Source organism: Dromiciops gliroides, chromosome 1 (assembly GCF_019393635.1).
Source record: "Dromiciops gliroides isolate mDroGli1 chromosome 1, mDroGli1.pri, whole genome shotgun sequence".
Taxonomy (NCBI): Eukaryota; Metazoa; Chordata; class Mammalia; order Microbiotheria; family Microbiotheriidae; genus Dromiciops; species Dromiciops gliroides.
Window position 1 is genome coordinate 420,177,006 of NC_057861.1, and position 17,600 is coordinate 420,194,605.

Below are 17,600 nucleotides of genomic sequence, written 5' to 3' on the forward strand. Positions count from 1 at the left end.
GTTTCCTCAATTTCAACCCAATTAGGATGGCAATTTTTTGGGGGGTGATCCAATAAAACTTTTTTTCTTCCTGATCAGTACCACTGTTCCAACTCCATTTGTGCAGATAACTAAAAATTTATCATAAACAAATTCAATCACCTTCAAAAAAAAAAAAAAGGTTCACCCGTAACTTTTTAGGCCCCTTAGATCCTGGTACATTTTCTCCTGGTTTTGTGATAAAGCAAAACAAACATGTTTTCATGACCAGTAATGAGATCCCTTTGCTGTACTATGCAAAATTAAGAAACAGATAATGCTAAAGTTCAAGTGTATCATTCAATTTAAATTCTATGACCTCTTTCTTTTAGTGCTAAAGTTAAAAAAAAAAGTTTGACTTAGCTATATTATTCCTTTTTATTTTATTTTATTATTTTACCTGGGAAGGACTGATAGGAGGTGGTGGAGCTCTGCGTTTTTTGGGAGTTCCACTTCTTTCTGAACTTATTTTAGAGGCTTGATCATGCTGGAAGTTTCACAGGCCAGAGAAGGGAGGCGGGTTAGTCTGGTTAGTAAAGTCTGAGCAAGTAGTTTTTCAAAACAAACAAGAAAAAAAAACTCAGTAGCACATGCATTTCTTTTTCCTTTCTATATTTCTGTAAACACCTGGGTCTGAAACATATGACCAAATAAAATCGTTTTCTCTGCATGCTAAGTTTCCTTTTAGCATTCCATGCTTCAATAGGAAGGAAAAGCATAAACAAAAACATGAAACAAGATGGTGAAAGGTTGGAAGAATAATTTATTATAATCATTGACTCAGCAAATATGTATGTATGTATTTATTTAATTAAAATTTTTTTTTTGCAGGGCAATGAGGGTTAAGTGACTTGCCCAGGGTCACACAGCTAGTAAGTGTCAACTGTCTGAGGCCGGATTTGAAATCAGGTCCTCCTGAATCCAGGGCTGGTGCTTTATCCACTGCACCACTTAGCTGCCCCCAAATATTTATTAAATGCCTACTGTGTAAAGAGCAGGGTAGATATAGGATGTAATGCTTATAATTTCCTCACTCTTAACATGATTCTTTTCTCCTTTCTTTGGAATACCTGGATTCTTTTTCCAACAGGTTAAAAAAAAACCAAAACTGGGACAGCTAGGTGGCGCAGTGGATAAAGTACCAGCCCTGGATTCAGGAGTACCTGAGTTCAAATCCAGCCTCAGACACTTAACACTTACTAGCTGTGTGACCCTGGGCAAGTCACTTAACCCCAATTGCCTTACTGGAAAAAAACAACAACAACAACAACAACAACAAAACAAAACAAAACCAAAGCCCATTCATTTTTCTGGCATTGTAGCCAATAAAAAATTCTAGTCAATGAATGAAATATCATCCTTCCTCCTTTCCCAAAAAATTACCTCTTATAAACAAAGTACTTAGTATTTAATAAAGTACCCTGTAGTTCTGGAAAAAAATTAAGTTGCTCAATGAGAAACTAGATATCTATGAATAACAGCCAAATGCATGCTTCCTTACCAATAAAGCAAACAAATAGTTAAGAAGTTTTCATCACAAAACCCAAATAGGCAGATGAAACAGACTAGAAAAAGGGTCTTAAACTAATTCTACTACATACAAATTCACAATTTACAAAGTGTTTACTTAAAATACACCAAAAAGCAAGATTGCTTAAGTTTTTTCTCTCTTTTAAACTGTCAACTTAAATCTTCCCAAGTTGTGTAGTTCTGTAGTAAATATGATATTAAAAGTTTAGAGAGTACTGGTTTTATTCCATGACTATAATTTAAGGATTATTCTAGGGTTAAAGCCTAAATTAATTTTTACATGAATAAGTTTGTAAGTTTAAAGTCACATACTCTTCAAATTTCTTTTGAAGTGCTAGCTCCAAACATTGAATACAGTTTGGTTCAATGGAAAGAACACTGCATTTGGAATAAGAAGATGTGTTCAAATCCTGATGGTCATTTACCCTAGGTAAGTCACCTTACCTCTGTGCCTTAGTTTCTTCATCTGTAAAATGAGGGGGTTGGACTAAGTGGCCACAAAGGTTGCTTATAGCTTTAAATCTGTTTTTATGAGATGTGTATTTCACTACCTCAAAACACTGGATTAAGACCTCTAAAGAATGACATTCCAGTTCTGTCAAATTTTCATTTAATCTGCATTACTGTAGCAACAGAGCACAAAGTTGTTCGAGCCAAACATTTTAAAATTCCTACTATGGAAAAAGACAACCCTCCCTCTCCCTCCAATAAATACCTGCTTTGGTTTTGTCGGAGTCTTTACATCTGTAGAGAAAAGGGGGAAATTGAACTTTATAAATCTTAAAGATGTAAATCCATGTTTTGGGGGTAGACTAGGTAACAATGCTAATACTTCAGGTTTCATCAAGATACTTTAAACAGAAAAAGTCTGACATTTAAATTGTTTTATCCTTTGGGGAAAATATAGTGGGAAAATTTAAAACAACACTGGCTATTTTCTTTCACATACCAGTGTCCTGAGAGATTTTTGATAATAGAAGGCTTTGAATTCCTGTATTTTCTGAGAGTTTGGAATAATGTAAGGCATTGTGTCCAAGAGAATCCACGAGGTTTAAGTCTGCACCCTTTTTAATTAAGGCTTCCACTATGTTGGAGTTGCCAGTTTCACAAGCCAGGATAAGAGCAGTTCTGTAGGGAAAAAAAGGGAGATACCAGTTTAGTCCTAAGAAAACATAGAGATGTATGCTCTTTGGGGAAATCTTTTCTTTTTTCTTTTTTTTAAAAAAGAGGGGACATGGGTCAAGGAAAAAGAGAATTATTGGTTGGGGGAAGAAAAGGATAAAGGAAAAGAGGAGAGAGGGAAGAGAGAGAAGGAGGAAAGGAGAATGATTGATTGCACCCCCCCTACCCCCAGTTTTAGGAGATGGCACAGTACTAATATGAAATTAAGTGTGTGTGTGTGTGTGTGTGTGTGTGTGTGTGTGTGTGTACACATACTTTAAAAATAACTAGACTAGATCATGATAACAAAGTACATATCTTACCTATCTATGTTCAGGGATTTTTACTGTGATGTACTCTGGTGACTCAAATGTAATGTTTGGTGGAACTCTTGCTTAAAAATTTTTAAATGCTTTGTAAAAATGTTTTTTAAAAGCCTACAGATGGCTAAATAACCTAAGGCTAATTTTTAAACACATATATTTTCAGATCAATGTTATTCTGAATTTAATTATAATTATGATATTAATGAGAAATATATATATATATATTCTCTATCAGTAATACAATGATAATAAGGCCATCTTTCTTACCTTTATGTAAGGTGGTTCAAAATAATTTTAATGTTTTTCCATGAGTCAGTATTTTGGTGGATTCTTTTGAATGAATGATTAGATTTTCACTAAAATTGTACCCCAAACTGGAGTTCTGTTTTTTAAGTTCACTGGGATTTTTTAGGGTACAGTTTTATCACTTTGCTAGATTACTGAACACGGCAGCTCAGGATCCAAAGTGGAGAAAGAAAACCATAAAGTTGGCTTTTCTTTTGAACTTGGTAGTAAACAAAAACTTCTAGATGTTTATTTTATCTTAGTTATTAACATTTTTATTTTCTTCTCCCTTCAAACTTCAGGATTTCACCCAATTATGTCAAATGAGCTTATTTACTTATGCAAATTTACTTATAATTAAAAAAACCTAACAGAAATGGGCACTGATTATGACTTAGCTAAGGCAGGCCAACAAGATGAGGTACCATACAATTACTAGGCACTTTTGGTCACTAACTTTAGACAGATAAGAAGTTAAAGTCACATGGGGGATTTCAAATCAATTTCCACACTGGTGCTTTGCATTGATGTAATCCATAGGCAACAGACAAAAAAATAGATTTAATTGCAGCATGGGCTTATTTGTAATTATTGTTTTTTAAATGAAACCCCACATCACAGCTCGAGGAATAATATCCTGAGTTATTTCACTTAATAAGAATGGCATTTTGATGACTCAAACTTTATTTTTCTCTCAGCCAAAGGCATTTAAAATTGTTTGCAATTTGCCAAGAATATTTTAAAAAGAAACACTGTGTTCACAGATTTCGTTGACAGCTCAGTCAACCCAAAATGACTTGCTCACTTTCACCTTCAACAGCCATATCATTGACTTAGTCAAGTACTATCAACAGTCTGGGAAATACTTCTTCAACCATGGCCTTGATGATCCAAGAAGGCAGGAAGAAAATTGTCCCACAGTAAACCATCCAAAACAAAATTGTAATTTTCTAAAACCAAAAAGAGATCTATGTTGCCAAAGTCATATCAACAACAAGACACATTTTGTGGTACCTTCCATTTTTGTCTCTGGAATTGACATCTGCTCCATGATCTAAGAGATAGCGGCACACTTCTGTATGGCCATTCTGTACTGCGAGAAGCAGAGGTATATTTCCATCCTAGGAAACACATCAAGATCAAGATTTCAATTCATCTATCAATAGCCAGAATCACAAAGTACCCTGCTCCCTCCAGGTCAATTCTTGTCTTGCATTGGTGGCTTCACATTTGACCTACCATTGTAGAGTTTGTTACTAGGGAATTGCTGTGAGCTTTTGCAACATAAAACTTGTTATGTGGTTTGCTGATCAAGCGTCCCTGACACTTAAGCCTTGGAGAAAGGAATCACCCTAGATAAGTCCAAAGGATGGAGTAGGTAAAAGGGACATTTGTAAATACCCAGAGAGAGAGAGAGAGAGAGAGAGAGAGGCTTGGGACAGGGGGGAAAGAGAGGTGGTTTAGAAAATGGCTAGACCTTATGGCCATTACACCATTGCCATTGGCAAAGGTGGTAAGGAAGGAGAACAGTCTCCTCTCACATTCTCAAGTTCTCCTAACATGTTAAGATATGTGCTTTCAATAATCAGCCCCTTATAAGACACCAAAGGTATCAAGATGAAAGAAGAATGGAAGCTTCTGCCAAAGGATCAGCTATAACTAATCTCCAACTTACACGACCTGGTCCCTTGTAAGTGGTTTCTATCAATCAATACCAATATCCCTACCCTCAAATTGCCTTTTTATTCTTTCTCTCTTTACTGTCTCATAATCTCAAGAATATATGGTCCAAGATAATTCGTCTGGAAAATAAGGAAGGCAAATGAAAATTGGGAGGGTAACAATAAGCCTCTTCCTCAAACTTCATGCTGTCTCTAGATGGGACAATCAATCTAACTTTATAGATCCTCTGATTTCTCATGAAGCAACAAATTTTACTGATAAAATTAAAAAGCTCTTAAGAGATCCTGTATGTGTACATCTAGACATACACAAAAATGTATGTACATTACATATAGTATATATGTGTGTATATATGTATGTGTGTATTACACACGTATTCATTCACACAAATACATATAGGGCCAATGACAAATCATGTAGGTTTAATTATCTCAGAATTCTGCCTAGATAAGTTAGAAGTTTATCACCAGAAGGTTTGCTACCAGATGATAATTCCTTTTTTCTTAAGAAAACCACTAGTCTACACTAAGTAATGAAGGGATTGCCATATGCATGAATGGGGAAGTACCCACACAGATGAAATCATGGAAGTGTAGTACAGAAGAAAGAGTCTGGACTTCTCAGCCAGGGAACTGTCGAATTGTGGAGTATTATTATGCTATAAAAATGGTCAATATGAAGAATTCAGGGAAACATGGGGAGACTTATATAAACCGATGCAGAGTAAAGCAAACAAAACCAGGAAAACAATGTACATGAGGACATCAATGTAAATGGAAAGACTGTTCCCCTCCTAAAATATCAATTTATTTATCTAAATGCTGTTCACCTATAATGTCTAAGCTTGTCTCAAAAGGGAGATGAGAAGGAGCTAGGGGAGGGGGGAAAGGACTATGTATGCAGAATTCTGCATAAGTGTCAGACTTGATTGATGTGTTGATAAATTTTTCTAAGCTTTTTGTTACAAGAAGTGGTTGTCTGGGTAGGGCAGAGTGGGAGGGAAATAATGGGAAATGAAGGGGATGTAAAAATAAAAGCTATCAATAAAAACGATTTAATTTTTTTTTTTTTTAGTGAGGCAATGGGGGTTAAGTGACTTGCCCAGGGTCACACAGCTAGTAAGTGTTAAGTGTCTGAAGCCGGATTTGAACTCAGGTCCTCCTGACTCCAGGGCCAGTGCTCTATCCACTGCGCCACCTAGCTGCCCCCGATTTAATTTTTTAAAGTAAAAACATTTGATCTGTCAGAGGACCTGTTAGAATCCCCATTCTGGTACTTGATATCTGTGTGACTTTTGGTCAAGTTACGCCACTTTTTGGACCTCAGTTTCCTCATCTGTAAAATGAAAAGGTTTATACTAGTTGATTTCTAAGGTCACTAACCATCTCTAAATCTATTATCCTACAAAATCCCTTTAAATAATGAACTATGTAATACACGCAGAATTCATGTGTCAAGTGTTTCATTCTGAGGGAACACTGTGGTATAGTATAGATTTGCATAAGGTTCTTTCTAGCATACACTATAGACATCTGGAGATTAATCCTCCTATTTCTACAAGGTTAGAAGACAATAAGATTGTATTGTCTCTGTTTTTCAGAAGAGGAACTAAGGGAGCAATTTACCAAAAGCCAAAGTCTCCAAAGGTCCCATTAAATATGTCACGTTCAAAATGGCCCTTAGAATGTTGCAGTTAAGGAGTAACTAAGGTACCCCAAAGCACTTTGCAAATTAATTCCCCTTTCCATCTTTGGTGACTTACTGGTGGGAATGGTACTCACCAAATCCTTGAGGTTAACAGGGCTTTTGTGCTCACAGAGAATCTGAGCTGCTTGGAGGCATCCATGTGCCGCTGAGGGGAAGAAAAAAAAACCCCACCATAAAATCCCCCAAAAATCACATGGCTTCCTCTCTTTCATGAATCCCACCCCCAAATCTTGTTTCATTTAAAAGGAACACGTAATAAAATGGAAAATCACCAATTCAGAGGCCTTGTAGTGAAATACTGTCAACAATTATAATTGAGATTTTTTTTTTTGCTTCTTGTCTCTTGCTACTTATGTAGACTCAAGACCTCTGACAAGCTCCATTTATGTTATGTTTTGAAAAATGAGTTACATTCTCTAATTCCAACTTTTAGGAGAACTATTAAAAGTGGGCACTTCAGGGCTCAGTTTCACTGTGTTTTCACTAAACTTCCTTTCTGTATCATGAATTCAATTCATTAACAAGCATTTATTAAGCACCTAACAAGGAGAAGGGCGCTGGGATTATAGAGACAAAAATGAAACAGTTGCTGACCTCAAGGAGTTTATACACTATTGAAGGAAAACAATATATATACATGGAAAATACAAGCAAAATAAATTCAAGGTAAATAATAATATAAATAAATAAATAATAGCTGTCAGTAATCCTAATTCATATAATAATCATACCATTTTTACTACAACTTGACACCAAGAAAGTGGTTTATAAGTACTTGTGGATTGACTGGATGCCTTTTGTGCACTGGGCACCATACTAGAGGCCCTGAACTAAACACAAAATAATCCCTTTTCTTAAAAAGCAAAGTGGTAAAATTTATGGCAGCTTAACTCTATAAAATGATAATAAAAAGCAAGGGTTGATTTGGAACCATGCCCAAAAGGCTATAAAACCCTTTGACCCAACAATACTATTACTAGGTCTACATGCCAAAGAGATTATAAAAAAGGGAAAAGGACCCACATGTACAAAATTATTTATAGCTGCTCATTTTGTGGTGGCAAAGAATGGGAAATTTTGAGGGGATACCCATCAATTGGGGAATGGCTAAACAAATTGTGGTATATGAATGTCATGGAATACTATTGTGCTGTAAGAAATGATAAGCATGTGGATTTCAGAAAAACCTGGAACCACTTACATGAATTGATGCTGAGTGAAATGAGCAGAACCAAGAGAACACTGTACACAGCAGTATCAACAACATTGTGTGATGATCAACTGTGATACTTAACTCTTCTCAACTATACAATGATCCAAAACAATGCCAAAAGACTTATGGTGGAAAAATCTCTCCACATTCAGAAAAAGAACAATGGAGTCTGAATGCAGATTGAAGCATACTATTTTCACTTTTTTTTGTTGCTTTGTTTTGTTTTTTATTCTTTCTTGCATTTTTTAACCTTTTGTTCTGATTCTTCTCTTACAATATGACTAATGTGGAAATATGTTTAACATGATTGTAATGTATAACCTATGTATCAGATTGCTTTCTGGCTTCAGGAGGGCGGGAAGGAAGGGAAGGTAGGAGAAAAATTTGGAACAAAAAAAAAATCTTTACATTCAATTGAAAAAAAATTTTTAATAAAATAAAAAACCAAGGGCTGGTAGAAAATCAAGGTTTAACTAAAAACATTTTTATTGGATTTTCTGTCATCACTGCTTCAAACTCCAAAATGTCTGCCTACATCCACAGTTTAGAGAAAAATCATTCCTCCCCAGGCTGGACTACCTTCTACCTCCTTTCTCCCCCTTCTCCTGCTTTTTAGCTTTATTTCTATGTGTTGTTTTCTCCTATTAGAAACTAAGCTCTGTGAAGGCAGGCATCATCTTTCTTTCTATTTGTAATATATTCCCAGTACTTACTGTAGAGCCTGGCACCTGGTAAGCCTTAAGTGCTCACTCACTGACTAACTGCATAAAAGCCATGGCTGCCAGCTAACCACACTAGTCACTTCTCTGCACTTAATATTATAACTAAATGGTAGGTTTTTTGCGGTTTTTTTGTTTGTTTGTTTTTTGCAGAATGGTTCACTTGCTTTCTTTAAGTTCCAACTAAAATGTCACCTTCTACAGGAAGCCTTACCCAACCCTTTTTTAATTCCAGTGCCTTCCCTTCATTAGTTATTTCTTGTTTATCCTGTATAGAACTTATTTTGTATATATTTGTTTGCATGTCATCTCCCCCAATAGACTGTAAGCTACTTGAGGGTAAGGACTATCTTTTGCCTTTTTTTTGGAACCCCTGCTCTTAGACAGTGCCTGGCATAAAGTAGGTGTTTAACAAATGTTTACTGAATGGAATTGAATTAAAATAAGAACTCTGCTGGAGGGCTAGAGGGAGGGGCACCTTGAGTATCAGTATCACAGGTTAAATGAGGGGAGGGGAAAAGGAGAAATGTTTAAATCTCTTCAAGAGATAAAGGGCAGGGGACAAAAAGGGAAAAAAAAACAGTTTACACAATAACTTTATTATATATCTAAAGCAAGTTATGAATCATGAAAATTTGCAGTTTCCTGTGCAATCATCCTTTTTTTCTATTCTATTATGTTATGGAAATGGTTGTTTTATTTTTTAAGTTCAGAATAAGAAATAAAAGGTTTTAAAAAGAGAGAGATAAAGAGGTAGAAACAGAAGAAAAAGTTCACCTGCATAGTGTAAAGCTGTTTTTCCAGAATTGTCAGTGTTCTCTGCTGGACATTTAGACTGAAAGACAAAATACACAATCAAGATATACATTTTGAATAATTATTCCAATTCAACTTGCTCCCAGTCACAGTGGCTTTAAAAATGGTGCTCCCAATATGAGACATGAAGCCTTCACAATTGTTCTAAAATGAAAATGGAATTATGATAGTCATTTGGGAGTTGGGGTAACATGAAGAGAGAGCCTCATAAATGAGAAGAGTGTCCTTTAGCACTGGAAAGAATGAAGATCTACTTATGGCTTACTACATTTAGGTCTAATTTTTCCAAAATATAATTCAAAGCTTCAGAACTTTAAACAATATCGACAAAACTCTATGCACATGCATTTCAATATAAACAGGAAGAAAACTGTACTCGAAGCTTAACTATGAGGTGACAACATGGTCTAGGGCTAAGAGGCACCAGAGTCAGAGGAACTGGATTCAAATACTACTACTGATGCTTACTATCTATATGCCTTGGACAAGTCACTTAACTACCCTTGGCCTCAGTTTCTTCAACTGAAAAATGAAGGGGTTGGGCTCAGTGTCTTCTCTTCTAGCTCAGCATCTATGATCCTATTCGGCCCTAGCTTATCAGAACCTCCAGGTGATCATAGTCATTTTTAGTTTAGAGACGAAGCCAGATCCATAAGGCAAGTAAGAGGAATAGGACAAGATTTCAGAACTGGAGGTAACCTGGCAGAAGTGAAATAGGATGGCTAATGAAGAACAACCTAAACTCTGAAGTACAGGGGTTGGGGTCTGTGAACCTTTAAAAATATTCTGAATGTATTCTAATACAATTGGTTTACTTTATAATGTCCTATGCATTTAATTTACATTAATCTGAAGAGTGAATAGGCTTCACCAGACTACCAAAGAGAGCCATAACTAAAAAATATATATATTTAAGAAACCCTACTCTAAAGGCCTCTCTAGATGGTTGTATTTTTTCTTTCCTCATCTAGGCCTCTGATTTCATTAGTGTAGGGAACAACAAATGGGAAAACTTGCATTACCAAAGCAGACTGGCAACTGGTCTGGTGTTTTAGAAACTAAGTGACTTGCCTATGGTCACAGAATTAATGTCAAAGGCAGGACGTATTTAAATTCAGAATCAGCATAGTTTGTGGAATATGTTGTGGTTGCTGAGGCAGCTAGGTGGTGCAATGGATAGAGCACTGGGCCTGAAGTCAGGAAGACTTGAGTTCAAATCCAGTCTCAGCTGCTTATTAGCTGTATGACTCTGGGCAAGTCACTTAACCCTGTTTGCCTCAGTTTCCTCATCTGTCAAATGAGCTGGAGAAGGAAGTGGCAAACCACTCCAGTATCTGTCAAAGAAAACCCCAAATAGAGTCACAAAGAGTCAGTCACGACTGAAATGACTTAACAACAAGAAATAGGTGCTTAATAAATGTTTGTTGATTGATAGGACTGATTGAACCCAGATCTTCCTAACCTTTACTAACTATGTGACTGTGGATGGTTGTAGAACCAGGTGAAATGTAATTCATTATATTCATTGACCATCTGCAATGAATGACTAAGTTACTATGCTCCACATTGGGAATATAAAGACAAAAATTAAAGTCTTTGCCCTCAAGGAGTTTATGCTCCTGGTCTCACATAGCATTGGTATGTGGACTTCTATTTTAAGTGCATTCAGGAGAAAACATCACAATTTAAAAAAACAAAGTCAAATATATAAATCGGCTATTCTTGAATTTAGCTTCAAAGACCTGCTAAAGTTAAGCATTCTTGGCCCCCAGAGGGTGGTTTGCATCACACAATGCAAGATGAGAAGCTGTGTGATCACCAGACCTCGACAAGTTTAAGAACGTGACCCTACTTTTGCATGAGAAATACAAAGCTAAATTACTGCAAGATGCCTGATCCCAAATGGTGTCGGTGAAGTGAGAGACAACAAATGAGCAGTAACTCTGGACAAATATGTTATTGGTCTTTATGGAGCCAAACTCTTTCCTCTGTTAGTAGAAACATCTAGGATGCAATATGATCAGTAACAGCTGGATGTCACTCTTTGTACTGCCATTTGGTCTCCTTAAAGACCGAGTTTTAAACTCAGTTATAAGCTTTTGGGTAAGACTACCAAATGAGAGCTAGCATTATATTTGGGTTTTTTTCTTTTTCTTCTAAAAAAAAGAAGACCATACCCTTAGCCATAAACAAAAGCACTAGAGGCTATTCCTATAACAGTCAAGGAAATCGAGTTTGACAATTCCAAAAGAGAATTAATGAGTCAGTTAAAGGGTTAAGGACAAAGACATACAGAAGTAATTTCCAAACCATTCTGGCTATTTTGGATAGAGACTATTTCTGAACTCTTCCTCTCCTTAGGAGAAAGGGAGAGTGGGGAAAAGGACTGATCAAAGAGGGTTGTGGGACTAATCTATGCCCCAGGAAGGTGCACCAGATTTGGATTGGGGTTTATTCTTGCTCATGGGGTTGCTATGGGGATAGCATTCCAAGCTGGGTTTTTCCCCCAGAGGATACCATTCCCATGGTGAAGCTTCTCAGGAAACACACTCTTCTGAACTAAAAAGGATTCTAGAAAAAGGTAAAGTAGTTACCTAAGATGGTTTGAAGGAGGAAAAATAACATGAACTTATAAGGAAAAAAAAGACATAAGGGGGAGAACTTTATTGGTTTCACTATTTTACCTGAAGAAGTTTCTTAATGCACTCAGGGTGACTGTTCTTGGCCGCCAGGTGTAAAGCACTGTGTCCTGAATGAGTCAAAAACAAAAAACAAACATTGCAGCACGTTTTGAATCCCTGGCTTATCTCCTAATGCAGACAACTATGAGGAAATGGGATTTTCAGCAACAAAGGCTGAATCGTTCATCTTCAGATAAAGGGCATACTTGTAACCTGGAGAGGTGACAGAAAGAAGGTGTGTGGCTCCGAGGAGCAGGTGAGGGGGAGTGAATTGGAAAACAGAGCATCCTGTCCATTCCTTAGGAACCACTTACAAGCATCAATTTAGGAGCATGCCATGAATTTGTAACCTACTATTGAGAAGCCCTGCTTTTATACTCTACATTTTTTTTTAAAAAGTATTTTATTATTTTCCAGTTACATGTAAGGACAGTTTTCAACATTTGGTTTTTTTTTTTTTTGTTGTTGTTGTTTGTTTGTGGGGCAATGGGGGTTAAGTGACTTGCCCAGGGTCACACAGCTAGTAAGTGTCAAGTGTCTGAGGCCGGATTTGAACTCAGGTACTCCTGAATCCAGGGCTGGTGCTTTATCCACTGTGCTATCTAGCTGCCCCCACAACATTTGTTTTCATAGGATTTTTAGTTCCAAATTTTTCTCCTACCCTCTCTTCCCTCCCTCCTCCCCAACACGGAAAGCAATCTGATATAGGTTATATATTTACATTAAACATATTTCTGCATTTACACTCTCATTCTTGATGATGATGATAGGGTGAAAATGGATGATGCAATGGACAGAGTGCTGGATGTGAAGTCAGGAACACCCAAGTTCAAATTGTAAGAAAATAATGGCCTTTGCCGCTGCCCAAAAGTCCCAGATGAGATTGATTTGGACTGATTGGATTGACTGAGAATTGACTGACTTTGCTGATTAATGAACTTGAAGTTGACTTGATTGAAAGCACACCTGCCTGACTCTGAAGAGGGTGTGTGTGGACTTTGACCTCAACACGGGCCCACCCTCAAGTTCAGTGAATCAATGTACTTGAATGCTACCAGCCAATTAGCTTGGAGTAGTGTGTAGGTACCGCCTCTCTTTCAGACCTGCAGGTAGCTTCCACTCTTACAGGCACAGGAACTTCATCTTTCTGGCCTGAGACTTGTAGGTGAAGGCGGCTCTTGCTCTCTTCTCTTTCCTGTAGATCCTAGCTAGACTTTCCTATCTTTCTGACCCAGGTGTTCTCTTATTACTAATACCTGGTATGCTTTAATAAATGCTTAATGCTCAAAACTGGTGCTAAAGCTTCTAATTTATAAGTAAACCCTAGCTAATCAGTCTCAGACCTGAGAAAGTTACTTAACCTCTATTTGCCTCAATTTCTCTCAGCGGGGATAATAACTGCACCTGTTATTGGGTGGGTGTGAGGATCAAACGAGATATTTGAAAATCGCCTTGCAAACTTTAGGGCATTATTTGAACACTAGTTATTCCTGTCTTATAGTTTATGCCAACACAAATGTAAATTTGTGGGCAACTAGGCAGTGTAGTGGATAGGGTGCTGAGCCTAAAGTCAGAAAAACTGAGTTCAAATCTGGACTCAGATACTTTTTAGCTGTGTGACTATGGGCAAGTCACTTAACTTTTTTTTTTTTTAGTGAGGCAATTGGCGTTAAGTGACTTGCCCAGGGTCACACAGCTAGTAAGCGTCAAGTGTCTGAGGCTGGATTTGAACTCAGGTCCTCCTGAATCCAGGGCCAGTGCTCTATCCACTGTGCCACCTAGCTGCCCCTAGTCACTTAACTTTTTTTGCCTCAGTTTCCCCATCTGTCAAGTTAGCTGTGGAAGCAAACCACTCCATATTTTTGCCAAGAAAATCATAAATACGGTCACAAGAAGTCAGAAATGACTGAAAAATTACCAAGCACACATGAAGTTAAATTCAACATAATATATTTATTATAAGACCAGGCAGAGGGCCAATGTAATAATTGCCTCTGACTACAAGGATGTTGACCAACACATAGATATTTAACAAGTGCTCCTACCTTTTCAGAGGACATGAGGTAAAAATGTAGATTAACTCCAGCAATAGGGGCAATTGGGCAGGTTGGCCATTTATTGCTCAGACCAAAAGCAATAAAATAAAGAAAAAAAGCTCTCAAGAGTATCTATCCCATGGGACTTAAATGATACTGTTAAATAATAATGTTTAGGTTAGAAAGAAAATTGAGAAGACCATAACAGAATATTTTAAAAACATAAATACATTTTAAACTTTATGGGATATAGCCAAAGGAGCACTTAGAAAGTCTCTGGGGAGAGAGATCCCACAATCCCCTCTGGTTGCTTTTATTTCAGTGTTTTACACATCAGTATTTTAAAAATTCTTTTACACCTAGCAAATTGTCTCATTTTTACCTAGTGTCCTATGAAAAGGGAGAAATACTTGCAAAGTATCTATTTTATGATCCATGTCCTTATGTTCAAAGGCAATTATTACATTAGCCCTCAGTCTGGTCCTCTGGTATTATCACTGAATTTGCTTCATATATATTTCTCCCCTCATAGAAGGTAAACTCCTTGAAGGTAGAAACTATTTATTTTATCCCCAGTGATGAATATGGAGCCCAGCACCTAGGAGGTACTAAGTGTTCACTGACTTGAACTGAATTTTTTTTTTCCTGCTAAGAAGAATATTTTTGGACTGGGAATAGGGGGAAAAATGGTTAACAGCTATTGAAACCCAAGATAGAGAGTACCTAACCACTTCAATGAGCCAGGTCACCATGTCCTAACAAACTTTACTTTGTTCTTTTGAAATAACTGGTGAAAAAATATGGTATTATTGTAAGATTAGAGGAGAGAACCCAAATTTCCACAAATGGCAAGGGATGGAATCTTCACATTATGGGGCAGTAAGTTTGATTTAAGATTCCTGGAAAAATTGTGGAATGTATTAAAGGATGCTTGGTAAGCATTTATAAAGGACAGTGTTGATCTCTGGGAGTCAGAACAGGTTCATCAGGAACGTCTTCCTAGTTTAATCTCATATCCATAAATGACAAGGTTACCAGCCTACTAGGCACAGGGGTGTACTAGAAACAGGTCCTACCCAGATTGTTAAATTTTCAGTGTGAGATGAAATTGCTGAAATTACCTTAGAAATTGTTACAAATCAGAGCCTGACTTGTTTTGTTGATTATCTAGATATGAAGGTGAAGACGAAAATGCCAGTGATATAGATTAAACTTAAAAGTGTGTTGTGTGTACTTTTTTGCCTTTTTTTCTTTTTTTTTTTGGAAAGGCAATGAGGGCTAAGTGACTTGCCCAGGGTCACACAGCTAGTAAGTGTCAAGTGTCTGAGGTCACATTTGAACTCAGGTCCTCTTGAATCCAGGGAGGGAGGGAGAGGGAGAGAGAGGGAGGGGGGGAGAGAAAGAGGAGGAGAGAGAAGAAGAAGAAGAAGAAGGAGGAGGAGGAGGAGGAGGAGGAGGGAGGGGAGAAAGGTTATTCAGTTATTCAATAAGGATAGATAACGAGAATACTTCAAGTTGATTCAGCTGTGCATAACTCTATTAACTGAGTTAGGCATTAGGATGCACCAGCCAAGCAGCAGAAAGCTTGGAGTCCCTGATGGCTGCTTTGTATTCAGGTGATTCAGGTGGCATTGGTTGTCTGAGTCTTTAGTGCTGTGAGTCCACTGGGGATGGGATGGGATATATATGTGTGTGTGTGTGTGTGTGTGTGTGTTACTGTTTACTCAGAAGGAGAGCTCTAGGGGTGTACCCCAAAGATGTGTTCTGGGTCTCATTCTATGCATCATTTTCAGATGAAGTCATAGAAAGCACGTCTACTAATCTGTAGCTTACATGAAGCTGAGGTGCAGAAAATACAATGGAAACTAGAGGTATTTCAAAGATCTAGAATAACAGGCTGAACTAAATAAGATTTTATTTAATAGAGAATTTAATAGGGAAAATGTAAAGCTGTTCACTTGGGTTTTAAAAAGTACAAAATGGGAGACATGGAAAATGGTTGATGTGAAAAAGTTCTTAGGGTTTTAGTGAACTGTTATCTTAATATGACTTGACTGATTTTGTAGTTTAAAAAGCTAACACGGGGGCAGCTAAATGGCGCAGTGGATAGAGCACCGGCCCTGGAGTCAGGAGGACCTGAGTTCAAATCCGGCCTCAGACACTTAACACTTACTAGCTGTGGGACCCTAGGCAAGTGACTCAACCCCAACTGCCTCTCCAAAAAAAAAAAAAAAAAAAAGCTAACACGGTTTTAGGCTATATTAATAGAAGCATAGTCAGTTAGCCAATAAGCATTTATCAAGCACCAGACACTGTTCTAAGCACTAGGAAGACTAAGAAAGGTGAAAGGCAATCTCTGTCCTCAGGAGGAACACAATTTAATGGGGAGACAAGACGCAAACAACTCTGTACTATGGGGGAAATGAACAAGCATATTTAAATAGTGCCTACTACATGCCAGGCATTGTGCAAAGGGCTTTGCAAATGTTATTTTATCTTTACAACAACTAACTATATCCAGGATGTTGTTGTTTGTCCTACGTTCTTGAAGAGGACCATGACACTGATGTCATGACTTGCAGTGAACTGGATTTAAGTGAGGGAGGGCTGTGCAAGTTCACCAACCTCATTCTCTCCTCCATGAGCCACATGGGTCCAGTGGCAAGATGTAGATCAGGATGATTGGAGATGGCCCTTATATCCAGGATAAAGAAGAAACTGATGCAGGAGGTAACTATCTCACTGTCTCTACCCTGGTCAAACCACATTTGGAGAATTGTTTTAAAAGTTTTGGTAGGTTCAGGAGAGATTGAGTAGGAAGGTAGGAAGGCTGGAAACCATGCCTTGTAAGTATCTGCTGGAAGAGAGATTTAATCTAGGGAAGAAAACACTGGAGGGTAGAGTGAGGATTATAGGTTTCTTTAAGTATTTAAAAGGATATCAAATATAAGAAGGACTTGACTTGTTTCCTTTTTCCCAGAAGACAGAACAAAGATAAGATGTAGAGATTGTACAGAGACAAACACTGCCCTCCCTAAGGGAAAACTGCATTCCAGAATGAACTAGGTGGCCCCAGGAATAGCTGAGCTCCCCAACACTGTCGGTCTTCAAGGGGTAGTGGAGTGTTTACTGGCTGGGGACACAGGTGAAGGTATGGATTTGACCAGCTGACTTCTGAGGTCCTTTCTAACTGAGATTCTATGCTTCAGAGTCACCCATCTCATGAGGTTCTGGAAACTCAGTGTGCATGATGGTACCCAGTAGACTGTGGCCCATCTGGCTCAACAGATTAAAATTTGAAAAGGTGCACAGCCACATAATCAGCCTATGGTGTGTTAGCACTGAATTCTACCAGTTAGGCAGCTCATAGTGTGACTATTGCCTGTATCAGAGACAGAACACCGGGCCCAACTGGAGTATGGGTT

At 37.7% G+C, this 17,600-nt stretch overlaps 1 protein-coding gene across 8 annotated transcripts in view; it reads right to left on the reverse strand.

Annotated features, from left to right (window-relative positions):
• Positions 1-17,600, reverse strand: part of RAI14 (retinoic acid induced 14) — a 179,680-nt gene that overhangs the window by 16,300 nt on the left and 145,780 nt on the right. For 6 of the 8 annotated variants that reach the window (XM_043976109.1, XM_043976104.1, XM_043976107.1 and 3 more), the window contains 7 exons: positions 12,143-12,207; positions 9,420-9,477; positions 6,785-6,855; positions 4,335-4,441; positions 2,498-2,676; positions 2,264-2,292; positions 419-505 (listed from right to left, as the gene is read on the reverse strand). In XM_043976109.1, coding sequence (XP_043832044.1) covers positions 419-505; positions 2,264-2,292; positions 2,498-2,676; positions 4,335-4,441; positions 6,785-6,855; positions 9,420-9,477; positions 12,143-12,207 — 596 coding nt within the window. The remainder of the gene's footprint in view (positions 1-418; positions 506-2,263; positions 2,293-2,497; positions 2,677-4,334; positions 4,442-6,784; positions 6,856-9,419; positions 9,478-12,142; positions 12,208-17,600) is intronic. The other 2 variants (XM_043976112.1, XM_043976111.1) reach the window with 1 other exon arrangement.